The 16,906-nt window shown below is 34.3% G+C and overlaps 1 protein-coding gene across 3 annotated transcripts in view; it reads right to left on the reverse strand.

Annotated features, from left to right (window-relative positions):
* LOC114334384 (progestin and adipoQ receptor family member 3-like) overlaps positions 1–16,906 on the reverse strand; it is a 119,738-nt gene that overhangs the window by 90,094 nt on the left and 12,738 nt on the right. For all 3 annotated transcript variants that reach the window (XM_050648224.1, XM_028284420.2, XM_028284419.2), the window contains one exon: positions 76–156. In XM_050648224.1, coding sequence (XP_050504181.1) covers positions 76–156 — 81 coding nt within the window. The remainder of the gene's footprint in view (positions 1–75; positions 157–16,906) is intronic.

Raw genomic sequence — 16,906 nt, forward strand, 5'->3', positions numbered from 1 at the left:
GTTGCGGTACAAAAAAGAGAAAGTAAAAGCAATATTCCTAACCACATACTTCTATTTAACATAAAGTTCACTAACCTTAGTATTCGTACAACATGTTTCATTGTCATTATCGTCAATGGCTACTTCATGTTTGGCCGCCAATGTAACAGTCATATTCTGAAACAAAAACTAAGGTGAACAATCCAACAAGTTTCTCTTAGGATAAATTTCTTTCAATATTGCTAAATTTTACTATTTACTACAGGGTGATGAAAAATGTCAAGCGTTTGATCGCGTCCAACACCACAAGTTAATGCAAATCCTCAAGAAACTTGATATAAACCAAAAAGACATAAGATGCATTGAAAACTTGTACTGGTATCAAACAGCACAATTAAAAATAGACAATTCTATATACAAACCCATACATATAAGAAGGGGTGTTTGACAGGGATGTGTGCTTTCCCCTCTTTTATTTACATTTATTCGAAAGCCATATTTCAGGAGTTTTTGGAAGATGCAGAGTTGGGAATCAAAGTGAATGGAGTATTGATCAACAACATACGATATGCTGATGATGGTGTCTTAATTTGTGAAAATATAGTCGATCTTTAACTTGTCACTATAATCGGAGAATACAGTAAGCTAATGGAATTAGAGATTAATACCAAAAAGACCTAATTCATGATCATCTCCAGAAACTTGGATGCACTTGAAAACTCCACCATAACATAACACTGAATAGCGAGGAAATATTTAGAACATAACACTGAATAGTCCATTGCAAGAGTGAGCAAATTTATATACCTGGGAACGTGGATTTTTAAAGATTGGGCATCGGACAGGGAAGTAAAATGTCGCATTGAGCAAGCTCGACAAGCTTTCGTAAAATTCATACCTGTTCAGAGTTCGATTTTCAACTGAGACACTCAAAACGAGGGATATAAACAGACTAGAACCCTTCGAAACGTGGCTTGTGGCTTTATCGCCATATCCTAAAGATACCATGGACGGCAAAAGTGGCAAATGTAGATGTCCTTAAAAGAATCAACCAAGAACGCCAACTTTTCGAAGCCATCAAGAAAAGGAAAACGGCGTATCTGGTCACATCATGCGAATCGAAAAATACCAGTTCCTTCAACTTATAATCGAGGGTAAAATTTAAGGCAAGAGAGGAATAGGACGCAAGAAAATGTCCTGGCTCGGAAACATAAGGCAATGGACATACAGTACCTCATACACATTGCAAGAAACATGGAAAATGTGATCGCTAACATCCATTAGTGGATTTGCATCTGAAGAAGAAGAAGAAGATGATGATGATGAAAAATGTGTACACGAGTATAAAATTTTAAATATAGTGTTAATAATGATCATAGGAGAATACCAGGCCGTATTCAGACCAGGACGGTCTACTGTTGCCCAGCTATTCAACGTAAAACAAATATTATGCTGATGATGGTGGAGGTTCTTAATAATAATAATAATAATAATAATAAGCGAGTCTTCTACAGCTGTCGCCACTTCTCGCATCCTAATTTCCAGCGTTTTCTATCGAAGCAATCTTCAGTTTTTAGGTCTCTGGCGGTCATTGCATCTTCTCTCCAGGATCGTCTTGGTCTACCTCGTTTTCTTCTAGTGGGTGGAATCCATTTTTCTATTTTTTTCGGCCATCTATTTTCAGGCATTCTCTGAAGGTGTCCATACCAGTTAAGTCTTTTGGCTTCGATTGTGTCTATTATATCTAGATCAATTTCCATTTGTCTCCTAATATCTTCGTTTCTCACCCTATCAAGTCTAGTGAGTCGGCAACATCGTCTCCAATAGTTCATTTCCATCGCCTTAATTTTTGACTTGTTTCTTTGGTTGATTTCCCAGAGTTCAGCGTCCTACAACCCAATACTTTCTATTATTGTTTTATACATTCTTCTTTTATTTTCTTTTGTTATTTTATTACTCCACAATAGTCCCTCTAGCTGTCTGGTGGCTGATCTTGTTTGGCCAATCCTGGAATGTATTTCGTCGTTACTCCCTGCTTTTGAAGTTATTTGGACTCCTAAGTATTTGAAGACTTCTGTTGGGTTTATAGTTCCCATTTCAATTTGTAGGCGTTCTGGTGTTTCTCCTACAACTAAGTACTCGGTTTTTTGTATATTAATTGTAAGGCCCCACTTAGTGTACTCCTCTTCCAGTTTTCTGAGCATATAGTCTATATCACTCTCGTCTTCAGCTAGAATGGCTTGGTCGTCAGCGAAGTGTATTGTGTACAATCTATCGTCATCGATTGGGATGCCCATATTGCAGCACTTTCTTCTCCACAGTGAGAGTGCCTCATTTAAATATATTTTAAAGAGTGTAGGTGCTATGCAGCAGCCTTGCTTTAGGCCCTTACTAATAGGAATTTCTCTCGTTAATTTGTTTCCAGTTTTAATGTTTACCGTCATATTATTGTGAAGCTGTTGTACTGCTTGTATATTTTTTTGCTTATTCCTTGTTTTTCCATTGCTATCCAGAGCATTGAAAGTGGTACACTATCGTATGCCTTTGTCAGATCAATAAAAACTATATGGGTGGAAAGATTGTGGGCTAATCTTTTCTCAATAACCTGCTTTAGAGAAAATATGCTGTCCATACAGGATCTGCCTGCACGAAAGCCATTTTGTTCTTCTACATCTGTCATCTCTTTTTCAATTTTATTTTTTATTATTTTTCCATAGAGTCTTGAGAGTGAGTTTATGACCCTAAGCCCCCTGTAGTTTGAACAATTTTTTCTATCTCCTTTTTTGTATATATTGTTAATATGTGCTTTTGTCCACTCAGGTGGTAAATCATGACCTTTATAGAATAAGGTGTAAACATACTCAAGTAATTCTCGTAATACTTGTGGGCTGTGTTTTAGTAATTCGTTCGGTATTCCTTGTAGTCCTGTCGCCAGGAGGGGTACAACGGCCTCCTAAATTCAGATGGACTTACCCAAGTTTTTTTATGTATTTTGACCCGTAGAGCACGAATTTTTTGGGTAACAGTTGATCCGAATGTCGATAAGTTTGTTATAAACAAAGAACTTGAGGAATTACATAACAGCGATTTTTCGCGAAACAAAATATTTTTTTGTATTTTTGGGTGAATCTCAGCAAAAAATCATCTTACAAGTTTTTTCGTAGGATGCATAGTTTTAGAGATAAACGCGGTTGAACTTTCAAAAAATCGAAAAAGTGCAATTTTTGAACCCGAATAACTTTTGACTAAAAAATAAAATAGCAATTCTGCTTACTGCATTTGAAAGTTCAAGTCAAATTCTATCGGTTTTGATTATTTGCATTGCTAAAAATTAAGTTTTTATTTGTTAAACAAAGCCATAAACACATAGTTTTTCCCGTGCCCAATGCATGCGTTTTAATGTACGTAATCTACGTAGAAATTGTATGTATGCGCGCGTACTCCTTCGATTTCAAATGGGAAATGCATTGAAGACATCATTCAATCACTATGTGTTTATAGCTTTGTTTAGCAATAAAAAAATTAATTTTTAGCAATGAATGTAATCAAATCCGATAGAATTTGACTTGAGCTTTCAAATGCGGTAAGCAGAATTGCTATTTTATTTTTCAGTCAAAAGTTATTCGGGTTCAAAAATTGCAATTTTTCGATTTTTGAAAGTTCAACTGCGTCTATGTCGAAAACTATGCATCCTACGAAAAAACTTGTAAAAACATTTTTTGCTTAGAATGGCCCAAAAAATACAAAACAATGTTTTGTTTCGCGAGAAATCGCTGTTATGTGATTCCTAAAGTTCTTTGTTTTTAACAATCTTATCGACATTCGGATCGACTGTTACCCAAAAAATTCGTGTTTTACGGGTCAAAATACATAAAAAAAACTTGGGTAAGTCCATCTGAATTAAGGAGGCCGTTGTACCCCCACTGGCGACAGGACTATTGTGGTCCGCATGATTTTTTAGAGTTCGTATTGCATTCTCGACTTCCTGTACTGTTATTCATATATGTACTTCATCGTGTTCTACTTCATATGTTGTTGTACTGATGTTCGTGAATTGCGGTCTTGTTTCAGTCAAACGTTGCGAGTAATGTTCGATCCAAGATCTTTCTTCTATTAAATCTATTCTACTAGTTTCTTTTCTGTTTATTCTCAGATTTTTTATCGTTTTCCATGCTTCTCTTGATCTTGTTGACTCTATATATTTGTTGAGCTCTTCTGATTTACTTTCCCAATTAGGTTCTTTAAAGGTAAAATATTGCAAAACCTCTAAATTTTAAAGAACCGCTTAGATTGACATGAAATTTGGCATACACATAGCTAACAAGTCAAAGAAAAAAAGTGATATTGTGCCGATGTGTGCTTTTTGCTCTAGGGGTGAGTTTCACCCCCTTTTGTGGGTGAAAAATATATGTTCGAAATAAGTCCGGAAATGGATAAAATGACTAATTCTAAGCAACTTTTGTTCTATAAAGTTTTTTCACAAAGTTAATATTTTTCGAGTTATTTGCGACTGAATATGTTAATTTTTCTACAAAATTACCACGTTTTCGGACGGTTTTTCGCAAATAATACAAAAAGTAAATATTTGGTAGAAAAAAAAATCTTATCAAAAATATAGCACGTAAAAAAGTGGTAGAAGTACTTATATAAATATAGCACTATACCTGGTAGAAGCAGAGTTGTAGCTAATGAAAAATAGGTTCATATTCGTCAAATTCCAAATCGAATATTTGAACGTGCCATAACCAAAAAACAAAGCATTTTTTTGGGAAAAAATCATTTTAACTTTTTCAAAGTGTTTAAAAAATGCTTATTTTTGTTTTTTTAAAAAAAAATTTAGCATCAAAAGTAAACAAGTTACGCTCAAAATAAAGCTGGTCCCTTTTTTTGGTAAGAAATCGGGAAAATCGCCCCCTAATTAGCATTTCAAATGAACTTAATCGTTACCACTTCACAAGTTTTTTACTCGCGTATGTATTTATCATATGATCTGTAAGTTTCATCGGTTCAAAGTCTTTATTTTTGAAAGAGCTGTAGTTAAAAGGGCTTGAACGATTTACTTATCACGAGTGTATGCAAATTTAGAAACACCGAATCTTAACTAATTTTTGTCTTACAGAAAAACAAAAAAAAATATTCAAAAAAGTAAAGCCGACTTTTTTATTGTATAATATTTTTGGTATCTCTAACAATTTTTAAGTTATTTTGAAAAAAAATACTTTTTTTCAAAATTAAAATTTTTAAAAATTTTACTTTAAAACCAAATTTTTTCAAAAATAAACACTTTGAATCGATGAAACTTATAGATCATATAAACACAACATAAGTAAAGTAACGTGTGAAGCGGTAACGATTAATTTCATTTAAGTTGCTAATTGGGGGGTGATCTTCCTCATTTTTTTTTTGTCAAAACAAAAGGGACCAACTTTATTTTGAGCGTAACTTGCTTACATTTGAAACTAGAAATTTTTTTATAAAAACAGAAATAAAGCTTTTTATAAACACTTTAAAAAAGTTGTGTGTTCCCCAAGAATGCTTTATTATTTGAATATTTCACATTGAATTATTCTATTTGGAATTTTTCGAATATGAACCTATTTTTCATTAGCTATAACTCTGCTTTTGGTAGGTATAGAGACCTAATATATACACTGTTTTTTTTCACTTTTTTATAGGCTATAGTTTTGCTAAGAATATTTTTTTCGACAAAATGCTTACGTTTTGAGTTATTTGCGAAAAACCGTCTAAAAACGTGGTTATTTTGTTGAAAAATGAACATATTCACACGCAAATAACTCGAAAAGTATTGATTTGGTGAAAAAACTCCTGAAATGAAAACATTTCGGGACTTATCTTGGACATATATTTTTTCACCCCCGAGATGGGGTGAAACTCACCCCCAGGGCAAAAGCACACATCGGCACCATATCACTTTTTTCAATCCAAGCTGTTCTTTAAAATTTACAGCAAAAGCCGTGAAAGAATGTACAATGGAAACACGTATAATAATATAATGTAATAATTTTGTAAATCATGATTTGGGATTTACAATGTTATGTATGTATATCTTCTATACATTGTAAATTATAATTTGGGAGTGCTCCTCGTAACATTCAACGTGTCTTGGTTTGTTTATTTCTAGTGCATCATTTTTTTTGCGATTTTAGTATAGAACTGTTATTCCTTTCAGTAAATTAAATATTATTTTATTTAAAATATTTTTTGTATCGAGACCTTGCTACTTTTAATTTGTTTGTGATTTATGTTTAAACACTTAATGTGTTCATTAACAGGAAATTAGAATAAAAATAAGCGACTTATTAAAAAATTGTTTGTTTTGAGCTCAAAATTAAGCTGCGTGTTTAATCAAAAAAGAAAAACTACGTTAATCAAAATATAAATAGTCCGTTGAAATGTTACATTTAGTGTGCATTTCTTAGAGGAGTCAATTTTATTTTTTTAATGTGTAGGGGTTCAGTAGAAGCTTAAGTTCAAGTTTTTGGGGTTGAGGCCCTTGTCCCCCGGCCGCCATCTTGGAAAAAGAGGTGCAAAGGGCTTTCGCGCTGTATCTCGTAAACTAGCTACCCTACAGAAAATTTAATTTCACATAAAATGAAGCAAATTAAATTTTCTACAATTTTATATCTATTACTTTATATCGTAAAGTGACCAACAAAAAAGTTATAAACAAAAATAAGAGAAAATTTTGTAAGAAATTTACTTTTGGAAGTTATAACTTTTTTTACGTTCATTTTACAATAGAATAACATCATAGCGATTTTGTAGAGGATTTTCCAATAAACAATTTTCACTATAAAGTTGTTTAATTTTATTTATTATCTAGGTTTTACAGCGCTCCAAACTTGACCAGATTCTCGAATTCTCGTAGAAAAATAATGCTTTTCTATCTACGAGCGGCATTCCGTTATGCCAGCCACGAAAATCAAATTTAAGGTGAATGATCAATTTTGGTCTATTTTATGTTTTAGAGGTCGCTGAATCCGAATATGAAGTTTATTTTTATCTAGAGTTGGTGGAACATGTTAAAAAAATAAATTTTATACAAAAATGCCAAAAATGAATTTTGATAATTTTTCAAATTTACCTCGCTGTATCTTTGGTCGCTGTAAATATTTCCTTTTAAAAATTTTACTGTGTCATCTTTGAAGTACGTAGATAACAATGAAATTTGTCCAAAATGTTTAAAAAGATTAAAAAAGGAGTTGTTAATTTATTAACATTTTGTCATCATATTTCGTTAGTTTCATGTTTAATTAAAAAAGTTGAGTAACAAACTTTTTAGTTTATAATTTTAACCAACACAACAATAAAATATAGTTCATGAAGAAGAAATTTTAAGTCAAAATATATAATAGGAAAAAAGTTATGTTACTTCATATACCCAATACACAATACACACACCCCAAACAACACTTATATTTCGAGATCCTTACCACGGTGTGGTGAATGGCTAATTTTTATCATACTTTATGATTTTGATATCAAAAATCGTTTTTTTTTTGCTCTGCTTAAGAATTTTGCATTTTGCGGTTGCGTCATTCTTCTTTTGAAGCGGCGAATTTGTCCTCAAACAACTTCTTGGGCCTTTTCTATATATGCTTAGAGTTATAAGTTTTATAGTGGGAAGAAAGGTCAAAAACAGATTAATAATAGCATAGAAATGTTAAAATCATAATAAATTGTATGAATAAAAAATATATATAGATAGAAAAGTAAGCCTAACTTTTGTTTTTATTGTATCCCTATGAGCAGTCGAGAATCTGGTCAAGTTTGGAGCGCTGTAAAACCTATATAAATAAATATAATTACACAACTTTATAGTGGAAATTGTTCGCTGAAAAAACCCTCTACAAAATTGCTAAAATGTTATTTTATTTTAAAATGAACTGAAAAAAAGTTACAAGATCCAAAAGGAAACTTGTTAAAAAAAATTTACATATTTTTGGTTATATCTTTTTTGTTGGTCACTTGACGATAAAAAGTAATAGAAACAAAATTGTGGAAAATTTAATTTTCTACATTTTATGTTTAATTAGATTTTCCGTAGGGTTGGTACTTTACGAGATATAGCGCGAAACCCCTTTGCACCCCATTTCCAAGATGGCGACCGGGGGACAAGGATGGCGACCCCAAAAACTTGAACTTAAGCTTTTACTGATCTCCCCTACACATTAAAGAAATAAAATTGACTTCTTTAAGAAATGCAAGGTACGGCCTAAAAAATGTAACATTTTCATGGACTAAAATAAAAATGGTATGTCTTGCTTTATCATCTGCTTCTATTTGTAGTAAACCAGGCCTTAAACTCTGGGTCGCGGTCGCGACCCCAAATGGGGTCGCCTAGCAAAATTCTGTTGTCTCTAGAGATTTTATTTATCTTTCTTTTATATTTATATTATATTTATATGGGGCCACCAGGAAACTCACAATCATAAATGGGGGAATTAAAAAGTTTAAGAAGCCCTGTAGTAAACGTAAATGTTTGTTACAGTTTTTTTTTTCATCACTATCTCTTTTTTTACTGTATTAGAGACTTATTTGATTAATTAAAAATTCTTAAAAAGGAAGAAACAGAGTGAGGGAGATTCTTAGGTTGAATCTAAATAATGTTAAAAAATATCTACAGCGACTCTGTTCTTTAATTATTATCTATTCATTAAAACTTTCCAACTTGAATTATAAATACATAGCTACTCAAAGTCGAGAACAATATTTAATAATTATATAATAAAATAAATATTTATAAAACAATAAAAAAATTTTTAGGAAATATGTACATAAATTCTCAAAAATAAAATCCATATTAAAAAATCAAAATTAAATCCTTGATTATTTCACCAAATCGCTATACTCTTGATTGTTCTGATTAATAATTGACAGTTTAACTAAAAGTTCTATTGGTGAACATAAAGGCACATATCCGTGTAACTGCTCCAATGGATACGGCATGCGCTCCTCTACATATAAACCGCCACCGAAGGGATCGCCGATGGTGAGCGCCGAGCGGGAGCACCAACGTATCCACTATGTTTAGCAGTTACACGGAGCATGGAGCACCAACGTAATGAATACCAACCTTGAAGAGACCAACCCTTTTCCTTATCCTGTCCAGGGTTAGTTTCAGATCAGATTCAAGTACAGTATTCTGCTGCACAAAGTACTGAGATACCTACTTGATCTCACCGCTGAAATAAAGTCGGTCTCTCCATATCCCGAGGTTCAATTTTTCTACCGCTGCGCTTATTGTGTATGATAGACGCTGAATTTTGGATATTAAAAGACAGTGTTTTGTAGGGTCAGGAGGTTTAAGCGAGGGTCAGGAGAAAAATATGTCAACGGAAAAACGAACTCTGGACAAAAAAGTGTACCATGCTAAATACATACATAGGTGGAAACCAAAGTTCAGAAAGTTGGAAACTATTAAAAAATTTAAGAAACGACAGAAAAAAAGACATTATTCAGTCCATATCACCACAAACTTGGGAAAGATACTTTGAAGATTTACTAACAGAGACAAGAGAGCCCTTCAAACAGATACAATCCAACGATATACAAAGCGTCAGGTTGATAGGATCACCAATCAGAGTAAATGAGAGAGAAGTCGAAACCATATGTAAACAGTTGAAGAATGGCAAATCACCGGGCCCAGGAAATATAGCTCCGGAACTCATCAAATATGGACCTAAAGTTTTAATTAAGCGGCTAAGACAACTTTTCCAGCAATGCTTGAATAACCATGAAATACCTAAAGAATGGAAAGAGTCACATCTGAGCACTATCCACAAAAAGGGAGATAAATCAAAACCTGAAAACTATAGAGGAATTGCAGTCACTAGTAGTATCAGCAGAATATATGGAAAACTTATTAAAAATCGAATAGAAGAAGAATACCAAAATATGGAAGCCGAAGAACAGGCTGGTTCTCGCGCAGGTCGATCTACAATAGATCATGTTTTCTCCATTACTCAGATAATTGAAAAGAAAGTTGCTCGTGGCCAAGAAGTCCATCTGATGTTTGTAGACCTTAGAAAAGCGTATGATAGTGTCCCGCTGGTTAAATTATGGGAGGCACTGGAGAAAACAAATGTAAATATAGAATTGGTTGAAGCCGTAAAAACGTTGTACTACCAACAAACAACAAGAATTAAAACGGGAAATCTCATAACACCTGGATTCACAGTAACTAAAGGACTAAGGCAAGGATGCTGTATCTCACCAACACTATTCAAAATATACCTCGAAGCAGCACTCAACAAATGGAAGAAAAAATGTACGAATATGGGCATACCACTAACGGACTCAACTTTGTACACGCTGTGCTTTGCGGATGACCAGGTGATCATCGCACAGGACTCTGAAGATCTTAGTTACATGATGCGAAAACTATTAGAAGAGTTTACAGAGTGGGGCCTAGAAGTGAATATGGAAAAACTGAATACATGAGTATCGGAGGAGACCAACATAGCCTCCGAGTAGAGGAAAATCAAGAAATAAAATTATGTGAAGACTACAAATACCTGGGAGTAAAGATCACTCAAGACGGAAAATTAGATGCAGCTATTAAGGAACGAAATATACAGGGTAGGAAAGGCATATCCTTACTAAACAGCGTACTGTGGGATAAAAATATTTCTAAGGAGAATAAAAAAAGAATATATAACACTATAATAAAAAGCATCACAACATATGGATGCGAAGTGTGGCCCATAAAAGACAGAACAGAGAAAATGCTTAGAACAACAGAAATGGACTTCTGGCGCCGTTCAGCGGGAATATCTAGACGCGACAGAATAACAAACGAGAGAGTCCGAGAAATCATGGGGGTTACACATACTATTGTTGACGACATCAGGACGAAACAACTCAGCTGGTACGGACACGTAAGGAGAATGCCGGAGAATAGAATACCAAGACAAATCCTCGAATGGCAACCAAGAGGAAGGCGCAGACCAGGAAGACCTAGAAGAAGTTGGAGAGAAGGAGTTGATAGAGAAATCAGGGACAGAGAACTCGAGGACGATCTATGGAATGACAGAACGAGATGGAGATTGGAAATCGGAAGACGTCGAAGAACGTTGTAAACCGATATTATATATATAGTGTTTTGTATTTTATTTGAATTAGGTATCACTATCCATCTCCTGCAGCACCTATCGACATGGTTCAGGTGAGTTTGACCGTATCTTCCTATGATATATATGTCTCATAATGTTACGAAAGAAGTGGCATCTGCGTAAGTAGTAACAGTGCGTTAGTGCGTCTCTAGGGTAAGGGAGGTCGCTGTTGTAATAAGTGTTACGATAGAACAAAAATGGAACTATGAGGTATTACTGCAGATGCAGTGGGAATGAAAGGGGTTGAGAAGTGTTGAATTCGATGCTCCTATCTGAGAGATGTAAGTGGATAAATTTGGCAAATGCGATGGACAGTCCGGCGTTTAGTAGTTTCTTGAGTAGACCAGTATACCAGACTTATTTGAAAAATTTATAAACGTCAACAATAATGCCTACATCGAATTGTTTGTCATTAAGATTTTGGGTGATGTTTATGAAGATTTCAGTCAACGCAGTAGAAGGTGGGATTGATATTGTTTTCCGATGAAAAATTCTACGAGTATCTCCAAGTATTCTCTTAAAGACTTTACCGACAATGTTACAAAGAATACGAAGATAATATCGTAGTGTATAAGGACTTTAACATGACGAATTGATGGAAATATTGAATTCATTATTTGGTCTAGACAGCAAACACAGCGATGTAATAAACAACATCTATTACGAACAAAATGCAGCTGTTAGAATTAGGAATTATTTAACAGACGACATAAAGATAAAAAGAAGTATGCTACAGGGCCCACTGTGTCATGGGCCATACTGTGCCCACTCTTCTCGTTCTTTTTGTCGTAGCACCAGGGTGAGTCTCGGCTATCTGCACAACCCACTTCCATCTCGAACGGTCGTCCATGATAGTTGAGTCATTGGGTAGCTTCATTGTTCTTGAATTGTCCCCATTATTATTCAATATATATTCAGAGTAAATTACGAACCTAGCGCTAACTAATATAAACACGGTCATTTTTGCAGATAGTCTGGAAAGATCTACAGACGCTTGTCTGTAGACGCGCAGTGGGAACAAACGAGCAGTGGACGGAAATTAAGATAAGGATCGAGAAGGCAAGACCAGCTTTCGTAAAAATGAAAACAATTTCTTTATTTTCTTGTTCTCTGTCTCTTGTTTCACAGGATGTTGTGTGATTTCTCCTGTTCCAGAAGTCCCATTCCTTTTTATTTTGTATTTTTGTTCTCCCGTTAGCTATCTTCATTCTGTTGATATCTTCTCTGATCTGATCTTCTCATCTGCACTTGGGCCTCCCTCTAGATCTTGTATTTGTAGGTTTCCAGTAAAATATTTTCTATTAGTTCAGCTGTTGAGCCTTTATATGTCTGACTATATCTTCTTCGTTTGTCTGGTTACTTATTTTGTTGTTAAAAGATCGTCTAAACTCTCCATCTTGGATTTTTTTTGGTCCAAGAATTCTTGTGAGGATCTAACTTTGTATCATTCTAAGCTTCTCTTCGTCTTTATTAGTTAGGTACATTGTCTCCAGGGACGCGCCGCGCCTCCATATGGGCAAAGGTCGTGCGGCGCACGACGGCACGACGACACCAAGGCATTAAAGGCGCCCTTTGACTCGGCAAAGTTAAATAAACATCCAATTCAAAACTAAATATTTTTTGAAACAAAAAAACATTGCAAAAAATAACTTAGTCCACTCATTCCCAAACATTACTATTGCGTTACGTATATTATTAACTATACCGATTTCTGTAGCTGCAGCCGATAGATCATTTTCTAAACTAAAACTAATTAAGAATGTTAGGATCTAGAATGGATCAGGACCGGGTAGAAAATCTTGCTATTATTTCTACAGAATCTGAGTTTTTAAATGACCAGAATATTGAAAATCGAATTAATGAATTTGTCAAAGGTAAAGCAAGAAAAGTTCAATTTCTATAAGAAATATCCGTTGGTTTTCATCATAATAAGTGTATTTAAAAAAAATTGCAATATACATACCTAAATATGTTTTATTTTTTGATCTTCAGTTTTTTAATAATTTTAAGCAATGTTTTATAATTTTAACATAGTTTTTATTCTGTTCTGTTTTATTGTGCAATACAGTGTTTTATATATTATTTTTAATAATTACTAGACTACTAGAAACAACAGAGATGAAAATACTTCGAATAATATCAGGAAAAAGTCTGTTGGATAGGGAGAGAAGCGAAAACATAAGGAGAGCATTCAACGTAGAAGATATAGATATAAATGGATGGGTGACAAAACGGAAATAGGAGTGGAACGAACAGATTAGTAGAATGGCAGAGGATAGGATAGTACGAATATCACGAGATAAGTCACCAAATGGACGAAGTAGTATTCGCAGACCAAGACAAAGATGGTACGATAATTTAAACAATTTAGGAGGCTAATATTGAAGTAGAAACAAGCTTTAAAGCCTACATCCAAGAAGGAAGAAGAAACATATATTATTTTTTATAAGTGTACTGTGTACTGATTGTTTCCTTCAAAAAAATCTAGCTAGATGTAGAAAAAATTTCATACTTTTTCACGTTAAAACGTGAAGGAGTGATTGATTATAATATTTCTACCCTGGTAATTTTGATAAAGGCGCTTATCAATATTTTGCAGGACGGCGCCGAAGTTACTTGGCGCGTCCCTTCTTCTTCCCTTCTTCTTCTTCCTTTTTTTATGGGTTTCGATTATGCAATACGCTATCATTTACCCAGTACATGTATGTAGGTTATGCGAGTCTTGCTCGAAGCAATGCACAACCTACGTTTTTATCCTTACAAATAATATATATAACTTTTCTTCAAATATCCATTATTCCATTTAACTAAGAACAAACACATTAGCAACCATGCTCGAAAATAATTCTTCCTTAATGAAGATAAATTGCCATAATTTTACTACAATAATTATATCAGACAACACTAAGCTACTTCACTTTCACGAATTATAACTAAAAATTAACATTTCTTTAGGGATTATTTAGTTAACTTCAAAATAAATTTTTCATTCTACATAAAACATCCTTCGGTGGCCATTGCCGCCAAAGACCCCACGGCGCGTCCCTGATTGTCTCTGCTGCGTAGGTTATGACAGGTCTGATTGCTGTTTTGTATATTTTTATTTTGGTGTTTTTACTAATGTCTGTCTTTTAGTAGGTTTTGGTACATATTTCCAATATTCTCTTCTTCTTAACGTGCCCTATCAAGTCCCCTTAACGTTGGCGATTAACATGGCGAAACTGTCTCTGTCTCGAGCTATTCTAAATAGTTGTTCTGCTTTCTTTATTCCTGTCCACTCACGGATATTCTTTAACCATGAACCAAGAAGCCTGCTTTCTACCAATTCCTCTGCGTCCTTCGATTTTACCCATCATAATAAGTTGAAGAATATTATACCGGTCTCCCCTTACTACGTGTCCAAAATAGGCCATCTTTCTATATGTATTTGATGTTATCAAGCAGCTCGCGGGCAGCATTTGCTCTCTTAAGGACTGCCACATTTGTCAGCATAGCCGTCCATGGTATTTTCAGTGTACGTCTGTGCAGCCACATTTCAAAAGCCTCCAAACGATTAATGGTGGATATTTTTAATATCAATGCTTCGACACCATACATGGTAGGGGAGCCCAAGCGGGGATTTTTGCAGTTACTCGAGCGCGTCAGATTAGCATATGGGGAGAAACCTGGTACCCTGCAGATGTATCTCTACCATATATTGGCTCTTAATACAGGGGAGTTCGTTAAGGGGGGCCCGAAAAAAAAAATCTATCCTTAAAAATACTCGAAATTGTCAGATTAAGATAAGGTAAGTTAAGTACATGCAAAGGGGTGTATATTTCAAAAATCTGACGATTTGAGCAGGGCGTAAGGAAATGGGAGAATCCCAAAATTTCACAAGAAAAAAGCGAATATTTCGCGAAATGAATGACAGATCGAAGAACTAAAAAATATGTGCTCAATATTTTTTAAAAATCTATCGAATGATACTAAACACGACTTCCCATGGAGAGGGGTGGGGGGTAAATTTAATATTTTAAACACGAATCCGCGATATTTCGCGAAATGAACATCAGATCGAAAAACTGTAAAATACACTTATTCAGTACTTTTGAAAAATCTATCGAATGGCATCAAACACGACCCCCCACGGAGGTGGGGTGGGGGGTTACTTTAAAATCTTAAATAGGAACCCCCATTTTTTATTGCAGATTTGGATTTTTTACGTAAAAATAAGTAACTTTTATTCGAAACATTTTTTCGAACTATGGATAGATGGCGTTATAATCGCAAAAAACGATTATTGGAAATGGAAAATTAAATTAAAAAATGGCAAGCGCCCACTAAAATGGAAAATTTTACTTAACTTTTTTTGGTTTTATGACCTACTCTTCACAACCCAATAGGTCCCCATAACGCTCGAGTGACTGCACATTTAGCATACTTTGCTCCCCTACCAACATTAGGACTGACCAAATGTAACATTTAATCATGCGCTTTCGAAGTTGAAGTTGCAAGTTATCATTACAGAAGAATGACCTCATTTTTAAAAATGTCGTGCGGGCTATCTGGATTGTACATTTTATCTATTTATCTGGATCTAGTTGTTCAGTAATATGGCAACCAAGATATTTAAAACTGAGTACTCTTTGAATTATATGACCATCAACATATAACCATGAATCTTGATGGGCCAAACGGCTAAACACCATGTATTTTGTTTTTGAACAGTTTATGTTTAGGCCAAACTCTCTTCCCACTGTGTCAATGGCATTTAAAAGGTCTTGTAATCCATTCATATTATCACTTAAAATAACTGTATCGTCTGCATATCTGATTGTATTTATTAGAATTCCATTAACTTTCACACCCCATTCCAAATTATGCAGCGCTTCCTTAAATATTCTATCTGAATATAAATTGAATAACAGTGGGGACAGTATACAACCCTGTCTGACACCTCTTTGTATTTTGCATATTTCTGTTGATTTTCCATTTATGCAAGCTGTCGTGTTTGACACCAGTATAATTTTTCTATGATTCGTACATCTTGACTATCAACTCCTTTATCCTTTAATATTTTAATTAATTTGTGATGTTGTACTCGATCAAAGGCCTTCTCAATAAATACAGCAAAGACGTCTTTCCTTTGATCTCGGCATTTCTGCAGTCCATTTCTGAAGCCAAATTGTGTTTCATCCTGGTCTTCTTCACATTTATCTCTGATTCTACTGTGGATGATACGTAGAAAGATTTTCAAAGTGTGGCTCATAAGGCTTATCATTCTATAATCGCTACAGTTTTTCGGACGTTTTTTTTTTGGTAGGGTTATGAATTCGGACTTTAACCAATCTTGAGGGATATCACCAGTCGAATAAACATCATTGAAAAGTTTGACTAGTATTCCAATGTTTTCCTCATTTATGAGCTTTTAACATTTCTGTAGGTATGTTGTCAGGACCAACGGCTTTCTTGTTTTTTGTCAATTTTATAGCATGTAGTACATATTTCTGGTCCTTCACCTTCATCTAAAGTCTCCAGTTCTTCGGGTCTATCATCATTATACAATATTCGCTATGGCCGTCTTTTACTGTTTCAGTTATTTCTGCGCTCCTGTCGTTTTTAATACTTATTGTTTGAAAAAAAAATAGTACTAAAGTATGTTATGTTAATCAGTAAGTTTAGCATAGAAATTTGACAACCGTAAATATTTTCTATTGTTTCGTTTCAAAAAATTCACATTTTTTTGCAAAATACTTAAAATTCTTCTTGCGCAAGTAAATTACATTGTAACCTTGGCCATTACCATTACT

This window comes from Diabrotica virgifera, chromosome 4 (assembly GCF_917563875.1).
Source record: "Diabrotica virgifera virgifera chromosome 4, PGI_DIABVI_V3a".
NCBI lineage: Eukaryota > Metazoa > Arthropoda > Insecta > Coleoptera > Chrysomelidae > Diabrotica > Diabrotica virgifera.